This window comes from Lolium rigidum, chromosome 3, assembly GCF_022539505.1.
Source record: "Lolium rigidum isolate FL_2022 chromosome 3, APGP_CSIRO_Lrig_0.1, whole genome shotgun sequence".
Classification (NCBI taxonomy): Eukaryota; Viridiplantae; Streptophyta; class Magnoliopsida; order Poales; family Poaceae; genus Lolium; species Lolium rigidum.
The window spans coordinates 2,207,184-2,225,354 of NC_061510.1; the positions used below are offsets into that span (position 1 = coordinate 2,207,184).

Below are 18,171 nucleotides of genomic sequence, written 5' to 3' on the forward strand. Positions count from 1 at the left end.
CCAATGACTTCCATGTGCTGCCTTTGAAAGGTTATGACATAATTCTGGGTGCAAACTGGCTTAAACGCTTCAGTCCAAATTTCATCGATTGGGAACAGAGAAGTATCTCAGTATTCTCAAAAGGAAAATGGCTTACTCTGTATGACCACCAAGTGAGGGGCAAAAACTGTTTGATAACAGCAAAGGCATGCTCCAAGCTATTAGCACAAGGAGCATCTGCATATGTGCTTCAGCTCAATCCAGAATCAAGCACAGACCTGCAGGATATCAAGAAGAATGCAACAGCAGCTATATCTGAAATCTTGGGACAATTCCCTGATGTATTTGAGGACCCACAAGGCCTACCTCCTCACAGAGAATGTGACCATTCTATACCTCTTCAAGAAGGTTCAACACCACCCAACATCCGACCCTATCGGATGCCTCACAAGCAGAAAAATATAGTGGAAGAATTGGTCAGGGAACTACTTCTGAAATGTGAAATCAGGCCTAGCACAAGCCCTTATTCCTCACCAGCAATCTTAGTCAGAAAGAAAGATAAGACTTGGCGACTGTGTGTGGACTACAGACAGCTGAATGCTCTAACCATCAAAAACAAATACCCTATACCGGTGATCGAAGACTTGTTGGATGAATTACAAGGCGCAAAAATCTTCTCCAAATTGGACTTAAGGTCCGGATATCATCAGATTCGCATGAACACCAAGGATATACCCAAAACTGCGTTCCGAACTCATCTCGGGCACTATGAATACTTGGTCATGCCATTTGGATTGACAAACGCGCCGGCCACATTCCAGGAGCTCATGAACAGCATATTTGCACCCTTGCTAAGGAAATTCGTTTTAGTATTCTTCGACGACATTCTTATCTTCAGTTCAAGCCTCCAAGAACACAAGCAACACTTGCTTACGGTTCTCCAATTGCTGAGATCCCACCAACTCAAGGTTAAAATGTCGAAATGCATGTTCGCAACAGAAACAGTTGAGTATCTTGGTCATGTGATCTCAGGGGCAGGAGTAGCTACGGATCCAAGTAAAATTGTCGACATCATCTCATGGCACAAACCAACAACAGTAACCCAACTCAGGGGATTTCTTGGGCTCACGGGTTACTACAGGCGCTTCGTCAAGCATTATGCCATAATCTGCAAACCTCTGCATGAAGCACTGAAGAAAGAGGGATTTAAATGGGGACAAGAACAAGATCAAGCCTTCAAACAACTGAAGGAAGCTATGACAACTCCCCCAGTACTAGCTCTTCCCAACTTTGAGCTACCTTTCGTGCTCGAAACTGATGCATGCGCAACTGGTCTGGGAGCAGTTCTAATGCAGATGGGCAAACCAATTGCTTTCTTCAGTAAGGCAATTGGACCTAAGTCGGCATCTTTATCTATTTATGAAAAAGAAGCAATGGCAATCCTTGAGGCACTAAAGAAATGGAGACATTATTTCCTGGGAAACAAACTGACAATCAAAACTGATCAACGCAGCTTGAAATACTTAGCAAGCCAGCGGTTGTTGGAAGGCATCCAACATAAGCTCATGATGAAGTTGCTTGAGTTTGACTACATGATTGAATACAAGAAGGGAAGCCAGAACTTGGTGGCTGATGCCTTATCTAGAAAATATGCTCCACCTGATGAATGCCTGGCAGTAACAGCAGCAGTGCCCTCCTGGGTAGTGGATGTACAAGCAAGTTACATAGATGATCCTAAATGTAGGCAGTTGCTGCAAGAAATAGCAATCAAATATGATAGCCGCCCTCCTTATACTCTAACTGCTGGTATTCTCAGATACAAGAACAGAATTGTCATTGGTGCATCGACTGACCTCAAACAAAAACTATTTCAGTCATTCCATGCCTCAAGCTTTGGGGGACATTCAGGGCAGAGAGTAACCTACCATAGACTCAAACAAGTATTCTTCTGGCCTGGCATGAAGCAATTCATTGATGAGAACATCAACCAATGCCCTGTCTGCCAAATTTCTAAGACAGAAAGGCTTCCCTATCCCGGATTGTTGCAGCCACTCAACATTCCCAAACGGAAGTGGGGAGAAATCTTCACCGCTCTAAGGGTAGACCTGCGCTTCTCTACTGCATACCACCCGGAAACGGACGGTCAGACCGAAAGGGTCAATCAAAGCCTCGAGCAGTACTTGAGAAGCATGACATTCTTGGCACCAACTAAGTGGAGCGAATGGTTGCCCTTGGCAGAATGGTGGTATAACTCCAGTTACCACACAGCCATTAAAACCTCGCCGTTCCAGGCTTTGTATGAGTACCCTCCACCTCAAATTCAAGAGATCGTTATACCTGAAGATGCTTCACCTGAAACGCAAGCAAACCTGCGTGAAAAAGACCACATGCTGAAGATGTTGCAGCAAAATCTGGAGTATGCTCAAGCAAAGATGAAGAAGTTTGCTGACACCAACAGAACACCTAGGAACTTTGCTGAAGGTGATGCTGTTTATCTCAAAATGCAACCCTATCGTGAGAAGGCTCTAGGCTTGGGGAATGCTCCAAAGCTTACATCCAAGTATTATGGACCTTTTAGAGTACTCAAGAAGGTGGGTACTTTAGCTTACAAGCTACAATTGCCACCCGGAACATTACTGCATGATGTATTCCATGTGAATCAGCTCAAGAAGCACCTGGGCCCAAAAGCAGTTCCTAATGCCAAACTTCCAATGCTGACACCTCAAGGTAAGCTCAAGGTAAAACCTCAAGCTATTCTGGAAACTCGACAGGTTCCACGCAGGGCTGGAGACTACGACGTAGCTGTGCCGCAATGGTTGGTGCACTGGGAAAACATGGCGGCAGATGAAGCAACGTGGGAAGACGCCCACTACATGATGGCCACATTCCCAGGATTCCTTCCTTGAAGTCAGGACTTGAAGAGGAGGGCAATGTCAGGCAGCGTGTCTAGTCCGTTGATCTGCCATCCAGCGGCTCCTGTGTATCTTACCTGTTGTTAGTACTATTCAGCCTGAGGGTATATCTGTAATAACCTAGACTAAACTCGTGGCTCTGGGCTGTGTTATAAGGCTCAGAGAGGGGTGGAAGGGAGGCACGAGTAATATAAACCCTAAATTTCCTATGTCTTTTCCTTTCCAGTTTTGCCTTACAATTTCTTAGATTCTGCCTTTATTTCAGTTGTTGTTCCAATTTTGAGTAAACCATGTTCTAGTTCCAGCCCAGTCCAGCCGTATCCTGACAAGTGAGGCGCCTGTGGTGACTTCGTCAATTTCAAGATCCAATCCGCCGACTCAGTCTTCCGGAGGTGCTCATAGGGGTAGGGTGTGCGTGTGTGCGTTTATAGGGGTGAGTGTATGCGCGTATATGTGAGCGTCTGCGTTTGTACTGTGTTTCTAAAAAAAAAAAGAACCTGCTTCCTAAACCTGCTTGTTATGTTAGACTGACAGTGTATACTTCTTCAGTGACTTTCAGGCTCTGCGAAACTAGTTCTCCTTGAAGATGTTTTACATAACAGATGAGCAATGTTAGACTGGCATTTTATATGCACGTCCATTCAGTATACCAACAGCAAGCTAGCCCAAGTTGGTATCAACACGTCATATAAATAACAGTTGAGAAGTGCAGCACTTCACCAAGACTCCCACTCCGCTTAAGCTATTCTGAAACAAGACTACTGCAAACGCAACCACCAGGAGCACATATAATTGACACAACTAGCCTACACAGGTGCCACATCGAATTAGTCAGTGTGTACGCCTCCACACGTACGCGCCACATTTAAAAAAGAATCAGAAAGCAAGCAGGAACAAAGCATATCGGCACGCAGCTCAAGTGTGAGTGCAAGCTTGGAAAACAAAAGGAGCATCACATTCAGTTATTCACATCATTGGCTTCTTTTCAAGGGATACCACCATGCTCTGGAAATGGACATTGCCTACGGCTGGTAGGACCTCAAGCTTTCCGAAAGCAGACTGCATCAAAGTGAAAAGCAAAACGAAATGAAAAGTGGGAGGCGGCGGCGGCGTACGCCGATCGACCTCCGTCTGGTAGGGCAACTGTTTGATGTGCTAGCTGTACTGCAGAGTTACTTGCTTCAGGTTCCTCCACCAAATAAACGATCATAGTCTAGTTGAAAACGGTGATCTCTGCAACATCTTGCTTTGACAAATCACACCATCTGGTGGAGTGTGGACTCTGCAAACCTACATAGTACTCCCTCCATTCCGATTTAATCGACCCAGAGTGGTGGCGACGCAAGCATGTCGTAGATGGTGTCTAGGATCAATTAAATCGGAACCGAGGTAGTACTACATTATCGGCCGGAAATAAGCATGCAGTATAGTCGCATACTCGGCTGCGACAATATGACACATCTATAAGGCATGGAACATTTTCAAAGAGCTCATTAGAGTTTAGTTTAGGCGGCTGCCATCTGAAGCAATGCCAGATTTACAGGTCCTTTGGTTTATGTAATGTAGCATGTTGTGTGTGGACGTATCCACCGGGTGTCGAAAGTATATGCGTCGACGACACCCAAAATGGTGTAGGCAGAAAATAATTTGGTTGGTGCGTGAGACAGAGAGAGAAGGGTCCCGACTTCAATCGCTTGGCTGGTCCACCTACAGCCATTATCCACCAATTTCCCTTCTTCATCATCTTCTCCTTCCTTGCTGGGCGTCAACACAGCTTGATAGTTGGCCCTATAACGCTAGGGCCCATAGAAATCAGCTGTGTTATGTTCTTCCTGTCTTAAATATCGGACCGATTCAGGTGGTCACAGATTGCCTTGAAGTGATCAAAGGTTTGCAGGGCAAGTATCTCGGTGTTAATTTTTTTCGAAATGGAGACAGAGCCCCAACCTATTCATCGACTGGTGCATACGGATTTATTTATTAATTTATTCAATAAAGATTTGATAAAAATTATACATCAAAAGTCCGAAGCCACCACACAACACCTAAAGACCCGACAACGAGAGAAGATCATGCCAACAGAGCCTTATTCCGTGTTAATAGAAATGTGTTACATGAAATAAGGGAGAGATTGAGACAGAAAGGTGATACTTTTTTCAGCCATGAAAGAAGGGAGACGAAAGAAGAAGCACATAGGTTGGCGAGATTCTACGCTACCAATGGGTCTTGGTGACTTGGCTAAGCATTCTCACATTACCGATGGTTGTAGAGATTATGATTTAGATTTTATTGCTATATCGGAGATGGGTAGGCGAAATTTCTCACAGAGTTTTCTCGACCGTTTGTCAGGCGGGATTAACTTTCAGTGGTTTTCTCGCCCGCCTCGTGGTAAGTCCGGGGGCATTTTACTTGGCGTCCGTATAGACACTATGACTGTCTTAGCTAGTTCTGATGGCGAGTATCACATTAAACTCGATATTCAGAACAAAGCAAACGGTTTCATTTGGAGTCTGGTTGTTGTGTATGGTGCTGCCAAAGACGCCTTTAAGGCTGACTTTTTACGTGAGTTGGTAAATCTTGCAAAAGATAATCCGTATCTGATTTTGATAGGCGGAGACTTCAATTTGCTGAGATTTCCTCATGAGAAAAGCAAAGGCCTTTTCGATGGACATTAGCCTTTCTTGTTTAATGCTATCATTGATAGCCTTGACTTAAGATAGGTGTTTATGTCCGGTCGACAGTTTACTTAGGCCAACAGCTTGCCTGAACCCACATACGAAAAACTAGATCGCGTGTTGATGGATATCGAATGGGAAGATAAATATCCTATGGTGTCGGTCCGTGCTCTAGAACGTATTGAAAAATTGTCTGATCATGCTCCTATCCTTCTAACTAATAGGAATCCCCGACCAGTTTGTAAACGACCGTTCAAATTTGAACTTGGCTGGTTACATCGAGAGGAATTCCATGAGATGGTTAAGAAGGTTTGGGAGAGACCAGTCGGGGGTAGCACTCCAATATTGAGATGGAATAATAAGATGCGGGCAATGCGCAAACATCTCTCTGGTTGGGCTGCCCATATGGCTGGTTTACTTAAAAAAGAGAAGGATCGGTTATCAAATGTGATTGATGAGCTAGAGGCTTTGACGGAGGTGAGACCGTTGTCTACGAAAGAGATTGATCTTAAGAATCAATCCAATGCACAAATAGCGAGTCTTCTCCGCGAAGAGGAACTCAAATGGTATCAACGATCCAAAGCCCAATTCATATTGGAAGGAGATTCGAATACGAGATATTTCCATGGCGTGGCCAATGGAAGACATCGGAAAAAACGTATTCACTCTCTCATTCAAGATGAAGGGGTGATTTAAGGCCATGAGCAACTCAAGTCTTACATTACTAATTATTATAAAGATTTGTTTAGTCCTCCGGAGGAAAGTTCCTTCTCTCTTAAGGAGGACTTAATGGATGACATACCCCAAGTTTCTATAGAAGAAAATGGCCTACTAACAGCACCTTATTCTGAGGAAGAGGTTCAGAAGGCTATTTTCCAAATGGAATGCAACAAAGCACTAGGTCCTGATGGTTTTCCAGCGGAGTTTTATCAAACATTCTGGGATACTATTAAACCGGACCTCCTAGATTTGTTCAGTGCTCTGGACTCAGGACAACTAGAATTATTTTGTCTAAATTTTGGTGAAGTAATTTTGTTACCGAAAGTTAATGAGGCAGAAATGATTCAACAATATAGACATATTTGCCTCTTAAACGTAAGTTTCAAGATTTTTATGAAAGTGGCCACTATTAGACTTAATACGGTTGCGGATCATGTCGTTCAGCCATCACAGACCGCTTTCATGCAAGGAAGGAACATCCTTGATGGAGTGGTAGTTTTGCATGAGACGGTACATGAGATGCATACCAAGAAACTGAATGGGGTTATTTTAAAATTAGATTTTGAAAAGGCGTATGATAAGGTCAAGTGGTCTTTTCTACAGCAGACACTCAGGATGAAAGTTTTTTCTCCAGAGTGGCGTGCTCTAATAAACGATTTTGTGTATGGAGGTAGCGTGGCAATCCGGGTCAATGATGACACCGGCCACTATTTCCAAACACGAAAAGGGTTACGCCGGGGGGATCCGTTATCACCAATGTTATTCAACATTGTAGCGGATATGCTGGCAATACTCATAGAGCGGGCCAAGTCTGATGGTCAGATTGAAGGTGTGATCCCACATCTGGTTGATGGGGGTTTATCTATCCTTTAATATTCCGACGATACAATTCTATTTATGGATCACAATCTCGAAAAAGCTCGCAATCTTAAATTAATTTTGGCGGCTTTCGGGCAGTCGTCTGGATTAAAAATCAATTTTCATAAAAGTGAATTGTTCTGTTTCGGTGATGCCCAAAATGATACGACTCTATATACATAGTTGTTTGGTTGTGGGCAAGGCCAATTTCCTATTCGCTATTTGGGTATTCTAATCCACTATCGGAGACTTACAATTGCTGAATGGAAAATTGTGGAACAGAGATTACAAAAACGTCTTAGTAGTTGGAAGGGTAAATTGTTGTCCCTGGGGAAGATTGGTACTCATAAATTCGGTACTGACAAACATGGTACTGTATATATTATCATTCTTTATGCAACCTAAAAGAATTCTGCATAAACTCGATTATTATCGATCCAGATTCTTTTGGCAAGGGGACAACGAGAAAAAGAAATATCGTCTAGTTAAATGGAGTATAGTTTGTAGTCCCAAAGATCAAGGCAGGCTTGGAGTTCACGACCTGGAGGTCAAGAATTCAGCTCTGTTAGGTAAATGGCTGTTTAAGCTACTTACCAATGATGGGATTTGGCAAACTATTCTTCGGAGAAAGTATATCGGCTCGAAGACGCTATCTCAAGTGGTTTGAAAACCTGGGGATTCACACTTCTGAGCTGGTCTCATGGCGAGAAAAAATATCTTTTTTCGACATGGTACTTTCTCGATTAAGAATGGAGCACAGATACGGTTCTGGGAAGATGTTTGGTTAGACAATGCTCCCTTAAGTGAATAATATCCTGCTTTGTATAGTATTGTTTGTCGCAAAGGTGATACAATTGCCATTGTTATGGCTACCTCACCACCGAATGTGACGTTCAGACGGGTTTTGCTTGGACAAAGGCTACTGGCATGGAATGCACTAATTCACCGGCTGGGAGATATTCAACTATCGCCCGAACCGGACGAATTTAGATAGAATCTTCATGTGGATGGTACTTTCTCAGTCAAATCTTTATACAATGCAATCTTCCATTCTGATTTACCAGTTGATAATAACAAGAAAATTTGGAAGATGGAGATACCATTAAAAATTATAAAAATTGGATGGTATCTTCGTCGAGGTGTTATTCTTACCAAAGATAATCTTGTTAAGCAGAATTGGCACGGAAGTACACGGTGTGTTTTCTGTCATCAAGATGAAACCATTAAACACCTATTTTTCCAGTGCCAATTTGCGAGATCTATATGGTCAGTCATCCAATTAGCGTCTACCCTGTATCCCCCGACTAGTGTGGCCAATGTCTTTGGCAATTAGCTTCACAGTGTTGATTCAAGGTTCAAGTTGCTTCTTAAGGTGGGGGCGCTAGCAGTTATCTGGGCGCTTTGGCCAAGTAGAAATGACAAGATTTTTTACGATAAAAATTGTTCTTTGTTGCAGGTCATCTACAGATGTACAGATATTCTCCGTTTGTGGTTACCTCTTCAGCGAGTGGAGAACCGAGACCTATTTACGGAGGTCTGTACACGGTTGGAGGCTACGACGAGGAATACTTTTTCCCTACATGGGTGGCAGCATAGTCTACGGACTGAAGCACCACCCTAACCTTAGGCGTTATATGATTCATCGCTTCGATATGTATTTCGCCTAGTTTTTTCATCTTTTGAATCAAACACTTAAACGGCTGTGTGCATCCTGGTTATGCAGAGGATGGATGTAATTGCTTCTCAAATTAATAAAGCATCCTTTATCGAAAAAAAAAGTATGGCTCTTAGTGCCACCAAGTGGTTTAAACATGTCCTATTTCTTGAATAGAGGTGTGTGAGTTGCTAAAAAAAATCTTATAATTGCCCCTCTCCCTAAAAAAATCTTATAATTGTCCCGTAAAGGGCAGTTGCATTGCTTGCAACTAGCTTTTTTTTTTACAATCAACACCATATATATTTATAGTAACAAATAGTACATGGTAAAGATACATGAGCGAACTTCAACTATTACAAAAAAAAAGTCTAATAAACCAATAAACTTTCGAGATCTTCAAACTCTTTTTTCTTCCATGATAAAATCTTGTACTTTCCTGTAGGTAGCCAAAGATAGATACTAAACCACAGAAAATACCAAAAAAATGTTATCCCTTAATTTTAATTTTAACCGCAATGTTAAGGTTACGTGCACACGTGCAGCCGCTGAAATAGTCAATCATCATTGGCAAGAGTACCAACACCAGTATGCCAGGTAAAGGCAATCGAACATCCTATTCGACATCACCGGAAAGTCGAGAATATGAATCGCCATTGTCGAGGACGTACAACCGGGACAAATAATGCGAGGACGGCAACCATGAGAAAAGATCCTAGATTGATTCGGCGAAGACAGATCCAAAGAACCATACCAAGAGAAGTTTAATCTTCCAATACCACCATTGACGATGGGAGGAAGATCTCGTCGTCGAAAGATGGGACGAAGATTAATTATTGTAACCGATGTCATATCCATTAATTTGAGAACCGAAAGAAGATGGCTACCTAAAACTCTAACCTAATCTTATAAAAAAAAACTACTCTTATTAAAACCTCCACTCATAGATCAGGTTTTCCACCCCTCCTGACGTCGGCGGGGCCAGAAGGAGGAGGGGTATCCGATCTATGGTGGAGTAGCTTGTGCGTGCCTCACAGCTTCAAATAATTATGCAACTAGCTTTGTTTAGTTCGGTGATATGTTGGTTCTTGCGACTGTTTGCGGAAAACCATGTTTCATGGCCATGGAGCCATGGCTGGTTTAGTTAGTTGGTTCGCATCTTTCGAGGAGGCCACACATCTTCAATGAAGGGTCACTAGTCTACGACAAGAGGGGAAGAGTTGATAAGGAGGAGGAAAAGGAACATAGTTTCTATCATACATTTGGACACATGATTGGTAAACCTACCTGTTCACATTCCCTGTCCTACAGAGAGAGACCCATCTGAAAACTAACTCGATCCCTCGAAAGAAGTTCTTGGACAGTTCAACAAAGATGATAGGAGTGTAATAGGTAATAGCTATAACAAACTCAAGAGAGAAGCTGTTGGTGATTAAAACATGCTTGCCTAATGGCCCAATCCGGCAGCATCTTTCTTAACAATGGCGATGGAATATTTCCTCTAGCTGTGCACGGTGCTGCAACTTGCAAGTACCACCCAACTGTGCTAACCAATCTCACAACAGATACGAGTGTTCACGGGGACCTAGCGGCTCACCACATAACCACATCTTTCCATTGCCCTTTCGGGAGGGCTATCCTGTACTGTCCGATCGCGACGTCCAACCAGAACCAATTAATCAGTGTCACATCACGGGCAGAACAGCGATTGCAAACAGTATATTGATGCTGCCAGAAAATCAGTTGATAAACATGTGGATTTTCACCACCTGCCCATCTGGCAACAAAAGAGATGGCACAAATCTGAATTCACAGGCCTTGCCAACCTGACCAGTATGGTTCAGTTCTCAATTTCTCAATTTCTAAAACAACATGATGAATTTGTCCTAAGAAGAAAACAGAATGAATAAAATAAAAGGGCTTCAAGCGTCAGTCAATGTTAGAAACAATTTGATCGTCGGACAGTTCCAATAGGAACGTAAACAAGAGGTCGTGGTAATCTAGGCAATGCAACAGTTTGATGGTCCATGTTTCTTGTGCATCAACATCTGCCATCTTTCACTCCCGCGACGTCGCCGCCCCTGAATAACTATGTACAGTTTCAGCCGGATCCCGCGCAAGCCAGCCAATCATCCTGTGCTGTGCTATCTCTAAAACGGCGCTAGCCTCTGATGGCTGACGATCCGGAGGAGGCAGGGACGGGTGCTACAAGTGGAACGAAATGGTGCTGGTGATCATCAACACTCGATGTGATAATCTTACAAGCTTGGCAAAACTGCATTTTCCTCGGGTCACCGGATGTAGCTCCTAACAAATGATGTGCCTCCGATGCTACTTAAGCTGTCAGCACTCTGTAACATAAGTGTGGGGCAAGAAGATTAGAATAACGCCTCCTGAGGTGTAATTATATAGATATCAAACACACATTTCAAGAATAAGCAAGTACCTGGGACTTGGGAGACGGAAACACGTTCCAAAACCGCAGTGTCTCGTCACCAGCACCGGTAACAATAGTCTGTTCACATCGAGATTGAAAAAACAGTGAGAAGAAATTACACCAGGCACCCCAAACAGAACCAAAAAAAAAAGTCAAGTCCGTATGGTTCAAAGAGAGAATTTCACCTGTCCATCAGGGGAGATGGCTAAATATAATACTCTGAATGTATGGCCTGTCAATGTGGCAAGCTGCAAATTGGGATAGAATTGACCTCAATTAGTACAAAACAGAAAAAAGGTATGGAATAACTAAGCTACACAATAAACTTGGGGCATACCTTTGACATTGTTGGATACCGCCACACAATTATCTGATTCTGAGAATATCCGTGTGTGCTAACAAGCTCATTAACATTCTTGGACCACACAAGATTACAGACCTGTTAAGACATTTAGCATCATGAGAACATGTAAAAAAGCAGCATGTTTAGTTCTACCACATCCACAAGTCTTCAAAACACATAATATCTGACAGTCTCAAACGTGAACAATTGAAACATCAAATTTCTCGACACTTATGGAGATATTGTATTGCCCACGTTATTTTCCAAAAGAGTTCATGGCACATACTTTTTTTATATATGTTCAAGTATGCAGAGGCCAGCCAGTCTAGGAGTGTGTTTGGTTTTTACCCAAGATTTTGGCTAGCCAAAAATTTGGTTAAGCCTTTCCTTGCCCACAAGTTGGCCAAAATTGGCTTCGAAAAATGAACGAGTTGGTAGTGGAGCATTGGCATGCCAGAAATTTGGCAACCATCCAAACAGGAGCCAACCTTTTAGTCATGACTAAAAAATTGGTAGGGCACACTTTGGCCACAATACAAACACATACCCTAGATCTTCTCTGATTATTTTTGTAGGAAACAAATGCATTTGTACGAATAAAGTCCAGAGGTTCCAAAAGTATCCAGATCATGATATTTGAATATCAAAGTATAGACCCAACTTAAATTCAGAAAAAAAAGGCTGCATGTAAACTGTTGAGAGGATAGACAAGCGAATTACCTGACTTCCTGTGTCCATGGAACTCAAGTGCGTATTAGTGGTCGTATTCCAAAAACGTATGCATCTATCTGCAGTTCCTCCACCAGATGCAAGAAGGCCATTTAGATGAGGTGACCAAGCGATAGCTTTCACAGCTGCTGTGTGCTCAGTATACTTCAGCACAGGTTGTGTTGAATGTTGGTTCCAAACAAAAAGCTGGGACAGAAAACAAAAGGTATGAGCAGAAAAAAAAACATCTTGAAATCGAAGTGCCACATAGTTCATTGCGACGAAACATATGGACATGCATCTTACTCTGTTGTCATTGCCACCAGAAGCAAGCTGACGGTTATCATACGACCACTTGAGCCCACAAACCTGAAAAATTCAGAAATTTATAAATTAAGCAATATTAGAAATTGCAAAATAGAGCACTGATAGAATAATTCAAACATTGGACAAACAGATAAAAGATTGTAATGGTCAACATAAGATGCCACATTATATGAATAGTTAAGAAAATATTACCTCAGATTTATGCCCAGTAAGTTTGCTAACGTAGTCGTCTGGAGCACGGAGATCATGGTGAAGGATGTTTTTGTCGCGACTGCCAGAAGAAAGCAATGAAGAGTTCCATGCAAGAGCACCAACTCGCATGCGATGGCTTTCCATGGTTCGCATTCTCTTACATCGTGATGCATCCCATATCTACATAAGACGAGAATCACAGTTACAGTACACCATTGGAACGTAAAATTATTCTACAAATAACTAACGCCAACAGGATTGGTCAATTTTACCAACTGGGATATGAGCTAAACGGGACCAAATTTACTTCAACATATTTCAATGTGGCGCTTACAGTAATTCAGGTTTTGCACAGAACTCAATTATAACCAGCATACAATGGTATCTGAATGGTAAGACTTGGTGTATATTCATGATTTTTTCTATAAAAAGGCGATTTTTTTTACTGTGGTATCTGAGTGATTTTTTCTAAAAGGCGATAGTACAGTCAAAAGGAAATACTATCATCAGTAACCAATGAAAGTACAGCAATGCAGGGCGTGCTGGCTACTGGTAAGCTGTGGTAGTATTGCGAGAATTTCCTGAATTCTCACAGCTCAATGTTCCACTGAATTATTTGATGGACAGCTCAATGCAGGGCGTGAGCAAGTTATGTAATCATTTCAGATGCGAGCAAGAGGATCAAGAGGAAATACCATCATCTACTAACTAATGAAAGTACTGCAATGCAGAGCCTGCTGGCTACTGGGATGTTGCAGTAGCATTGCAAATTTCCGAAATTTGCACAACTCAATGTACTACTGTATTATATGTCTCGGTTTCAGCCATTTGGCTTTTTTTTTATAAAGCGGGGCGAAAGACTGTTTCCAGAGTTGTTTTGGGCGAAAATTGGGGTCGAAATGTAATCCTAAATTTGATGGAGCCGTGAACAAATCATCTAATCATTTCAGATTGGAGTAACGCCTAACCTGAACTTTGCCTTGGTTAGTCCCTACGGCAAGGTGAGTGCCACGCTGCGCCCAGCCCACGGAGCAAACCGTGTCCTCCGCCCCCAAATCGCAGAGCTTGGTGACCTGCACGGTGATTAACTTGCTTAGTATATTATTCTCCAAGTCTCAGCGAAGAAATCTTGCAAGGATTGCATTGGCCGCCGACCTTGCTGCTGCAGGCATTCCACAGATAGACGCAATTCCCCAATCCAACAGCGAGGACATTGTGCGAAGACCAATCCACCAGGTTTAGGTAGAAGTCGTCCTGCAATGCGGGCGCATCTAGCACCTAGAAGCAACAGAATGAAAATTTCCGTTACATTTTCAGTAGCACACAGCTTTTCAAATCCTACTCTTTAGAGCGGCCGAAGAGGAAAGACGGAATCTTTCGCGCCGAGAGATCCATGAAATTGGAAGAAGGCTAACAAACTAACCTTGTACGGCGACCTCGGGATCTTCCTGGGCCCGGCGCCCTTGGCGGTGAAGATGCCTGGGAAGCGGAGGTCGTCGTCGTCGGTCCCGCCGGCGAAGAGCGCCCTCTTGGCGTTCCGCGGCACCTCGGCCTTGAACCTGAATATGTTGCCGCTGGCGGGGGAGGGGGAGGAAGGGGAGGAGGCGGCGGCGGAGGAGGCGAGGCGGTCGGGCGTGTCGGGCCCGAAGAGCGCGGCGCGGAGGAGCGTGCAGTAGGGCGACGCGGCGGCGGATCCGCCGGCGCCGGCGGGCGGGAGGTCGAAGAGCGCGAGGTTGGATCCGGCGCGGCTGGGGATGAAGCGGTCGCTGTAGACGGTGCGCGAGGCGGGCGTGGACGGCGCCGAGGACGCGGAAGACGCGGCCGCGCGCGTTGTGGCGCCGGACGGGGAGGAGGGCGGCCAGGAGGACTGCGCCCCCGGGGGGAGGCGCGCGGCGTGGGTGGAGGACGGCGTCGGCGGCTTCGAGTTGGGGTCCGCCGCCGACGGCGACGGCGGGTGCTGGTGGTGCTCCATGGCGGGCGAATTGGGGATCGGGATGCGATATGGGTTCTTGCGCCGCTCGCGATTGAGATGGATGCTGTTTCTTTCTCTCTCGCTCGCTCGCGCGCTTTCTCTCTCCTCCTTCCCACGCTACGATTGCTTTTTTTTTTGTTTACTGGGATTTATTACTTTCTGTTGGATGCCTGTTGCGATGGCTCCGTATTTATGCCCTCTCGCTGCGCCGTGGGCCACGCGGAGATCTTGTTCCCAAGCCTAACAAAATAAACAGTTTATCTTGGTCTTTTCTGAATCGGACAAAAACTTTCTTTTTCGTTTTTTGTTCGGACGGAAGCACATGGATGGACGAACCGCTCCGGTTTTGGAAGCCAAGTGGCACTCCAACACAAGGCATTGTTTGGTTCCGAAAAGGCTTGCTATCTCGACGCTCTGTTCTGTTCGAAAACGGCAAATCGGACGCTCTTCTTGTGTGTGTCTGTGTATTATCTTCTGAGAAGGTATGAGTGGACTGCAGGCCATTGCTACTAATCCGATACACAATTCGATTATTGATCGCCACTGTGTTTGTTATGAATCCGATTCAGATGTGCATCGAGTACTGACCATTACCGGCCAGGCAGCAGCCAGCTTGCAAGGAAGGACCTCGGTCGATCCATCGAGATGCAGATGTTGTTTTCCAAGGGATGGTTGGGGTGGACCCCGGGTAATGACGAGTCCGAGCTGGACTAGCGTTGGCCGCGTGCCGTGCGTGCGGCGTCAGTGATGTATGTGCACCGCTCGATCGGCGTCAGCCGATGATCCCAGTTCGTTTTGCTAGTTTCGCGATGTCGATCTAGGTGGATGCTACATTGCTGATGACGTGCTTCCATGGACAATTTCGACGAAAACAAAGGGATAAAACCGAGAGAAAAGTGGTGCCACATTTTTTTTTCATATAACTCTTTTTGGAACCAAGAACAAATGCATAAATCAAGCAAATATTGCTAAAAATATATATGAATACAGCGCGGGTGTGGGGATGTGCGAATATTCACCGAAACCAAGAGAACCCCCAAAACCATGTAAAAAGACGTCGAAAAAATAACCAACAAAACCCTTTCCTAATTCTAGCACGGTGCTCAATTTTATCAAAATGTGGGAACCCTCCTCGAATGTGGGAAGGATTACATGGTCGCCGGTTACGGGACGAGCCATTTTGAAGTTCGGCTTGACAAGGATGTGTAATGGAAAAGGGCCATGCGGATCTACCCTAAAATGAGAGTTCCATCTGGCAGGAATTGTTACAGTGTCTTGAGTTAGTTCAATTGAAGTAGGGAGTGAACGTGTTTCGATGGAATCTTACCGGGAATGTTTTATTCTCAGTAGCATCCATGTACAATGCTCTTATTCAGCCTGATATTTCGGTCGATAATAATTCAAAAATTTGGAAGATGAGGATACCACTTAAAACAACAGTTTTTGCGTGATATCTTCGTCGTGGGGTCATTCTCACTAAAGATAATCTTGTCAAACGCAGCTGGCATGGAAGTAGAAAAGTGTGCATTCTGTCATTATGATGAGACTATCAAACACTTATTCTTTCATTGTAAGTTTGCTAGGTCTATATGGTCAGCCGTTTAAATAGGATCTAACTTATATCCATCCTGTAGGGTTCAATGGTGTGGATGTAAAGTTCAAGTGTCTTATTAGGATGGAAGCGATTGCAATTATTTGGTTGTTGTGGCTATGTAGAAATGACAAGATTTTCAATAATATTTCTTCCTCTTTTATGCTGATCATTTACCTGTGCACAGCTATACTCTTTTCTTGGGTGCCTTTGCAGCGGGTAGAGCATCGAGACCTTTTTACGGAGGTATCTTCACGGTTGAAGGACGCGGCGAGGGATATTTTTTCCAAACATGGGTGACAGTGTGACCTTCGGCTGGATCCACCTAGCTAGTCTTTTATCTTTCATGAACTTTGTGGTCGTTTTTTAAAATCAGTGTGGTTTGTAACAGATATTTATGCGGCTGTGTGCATCCCATTTATGCAGAGGCCATCCATTACGTTAAGTAATAAAGGGCTTATTTTCGAGAAAACAAATCTAGCCTGAAATCTCCGTTTCAGTTTTCGCTTCAACCAAAACATTTTCGGTTTCTGTTTCAATTTCCAATGTGTTTCCATTTTTCACGAAAAAAAAGTTTCCACACCGATGTTCCTTTTGCTATGTTGACACTGTGGATCTGGGTAGATGCTGCATTGTTCACGACTGTGGAGTTTCAGCGGTTAGTTAGGGATTCCACGCATGTTATGCGCCATGTTCTTCCACGCAAGAGGATGTTCGTCCCATGTTCGGGTAGATTGCGCTACACGGTTCTCTCCCGATCTAGATCGGTGGATGCCAAAACTAGCACGAGCCAGCAGATCATGAGGAATCATCCATCCGATTCGCAGAAGCTAGCGTGCGCAAGATCTGACGACTGACCAACATGGCGTGGCAACGGGGCATGTCCATCCACCGCGATCCAACGTCGCACTTAATTGCTTGGGTGCGTGTGGTGAAGGTGAACTGGTGGTAATTATAAGGAGATCGAGATCTGCCTCGACAACTTGACGGAAATATAGCGTGTCCGTACGTCCAACTCCTCTAATCTTTGCATCGTCGTCGTCGTAGAAGTGTAAATCTCGACATTGTTAGCTGATGTAAGTAGAAATCATGTCTACCAGAAGCATGGATGAAACAAAAACAACCTAGCTAGGCCCCGCGCTGCCGGGCAGAAACAAAGAGTGCAGTGATCGTCTCGCTAGCTGCCCACGTGCGTTTGCCAGGACTCGATCGGTACTGAAGTGAATGCACGCGTAACCTTGCGGCCATCTGACGATAGTCGTGCTGTCGATGGGATGGCATGTTTCGTTTACCCTCAGATAGTTGCATAGCACATCAGCAATGATCGGAATTGGGATCGCAGGAGTAGTTTATTTCCAGAGAGAAGGTACATAAGCCGGCGATTTGCACAAAAATAACCTAAAACTGAAATAAAAGCACAGACTGATCCTCCGGCGAAACTATTTCACCCATCTAACCATTGTGTAGCGCCCCACGCATCGGCGCCACACATACCAGTGTGGCGCCCCTCCTGTCGGCGCCACACACCCGGCCGACGTGGCTCCCTCGACGCTGAGCTGGTCCGCCGATCCGACGTGGCAGCATGTTTGGCGTCCCTCCCAACGGCGCCACACATGCCCTTACAATTGCCCAAAAACATACTGTGAGACAATTCGTCCGGGACTTAGCCGTTTTTGCGAGGCTCTATGTGTGGCGCCGATGCCACGGGCGCCACACTAGCATGTGTGGCGCCGATGCCACGGGCGCCACACAAAGAGCATCGCCAAAACGGTTAAGGACTTATCGTCCGGAGCCCCCGGATGT

The 18,171-nt window shown here is 44.5% G+C and overlaps 1 protein-coding gene across 1 annotated transcript; it reads right to left on the minus strand.

The window, feature by feature from the left end:
* Positions 1-10,602: 10,602 nt before the first annotated feature.
* On the minus strand, positions 10,603-14,777 carry LOC124694173 (protein FIZZY-RELATED 2-like). Its single transcript, XM_047227190.1, has 10 exons — positions 14,229-14,777; positions 13,961-14,083; positions 13,774-13,878; positions 12,806-12,985; positions 12,593-12,655; positions 12,299-12,493; positions 11,573-11,674; positions 11,421-11,483; positions 11,245-11,313; positions 10,603-11,149 (listed from the first exon to the last, which is right to left on the minus strand). Exons 1-10 carry the CDS (start codon positions 14,775-14,777, stop codon positions 11,090-11,092), a joined length of 1,509 nt encoding a protein of 502 aa, XP_047083146.1. The 3' UTR covers positions 10,603-11,089.
* Positions 14,778-18,171: the final 3,394 nt, after the last annotated feature.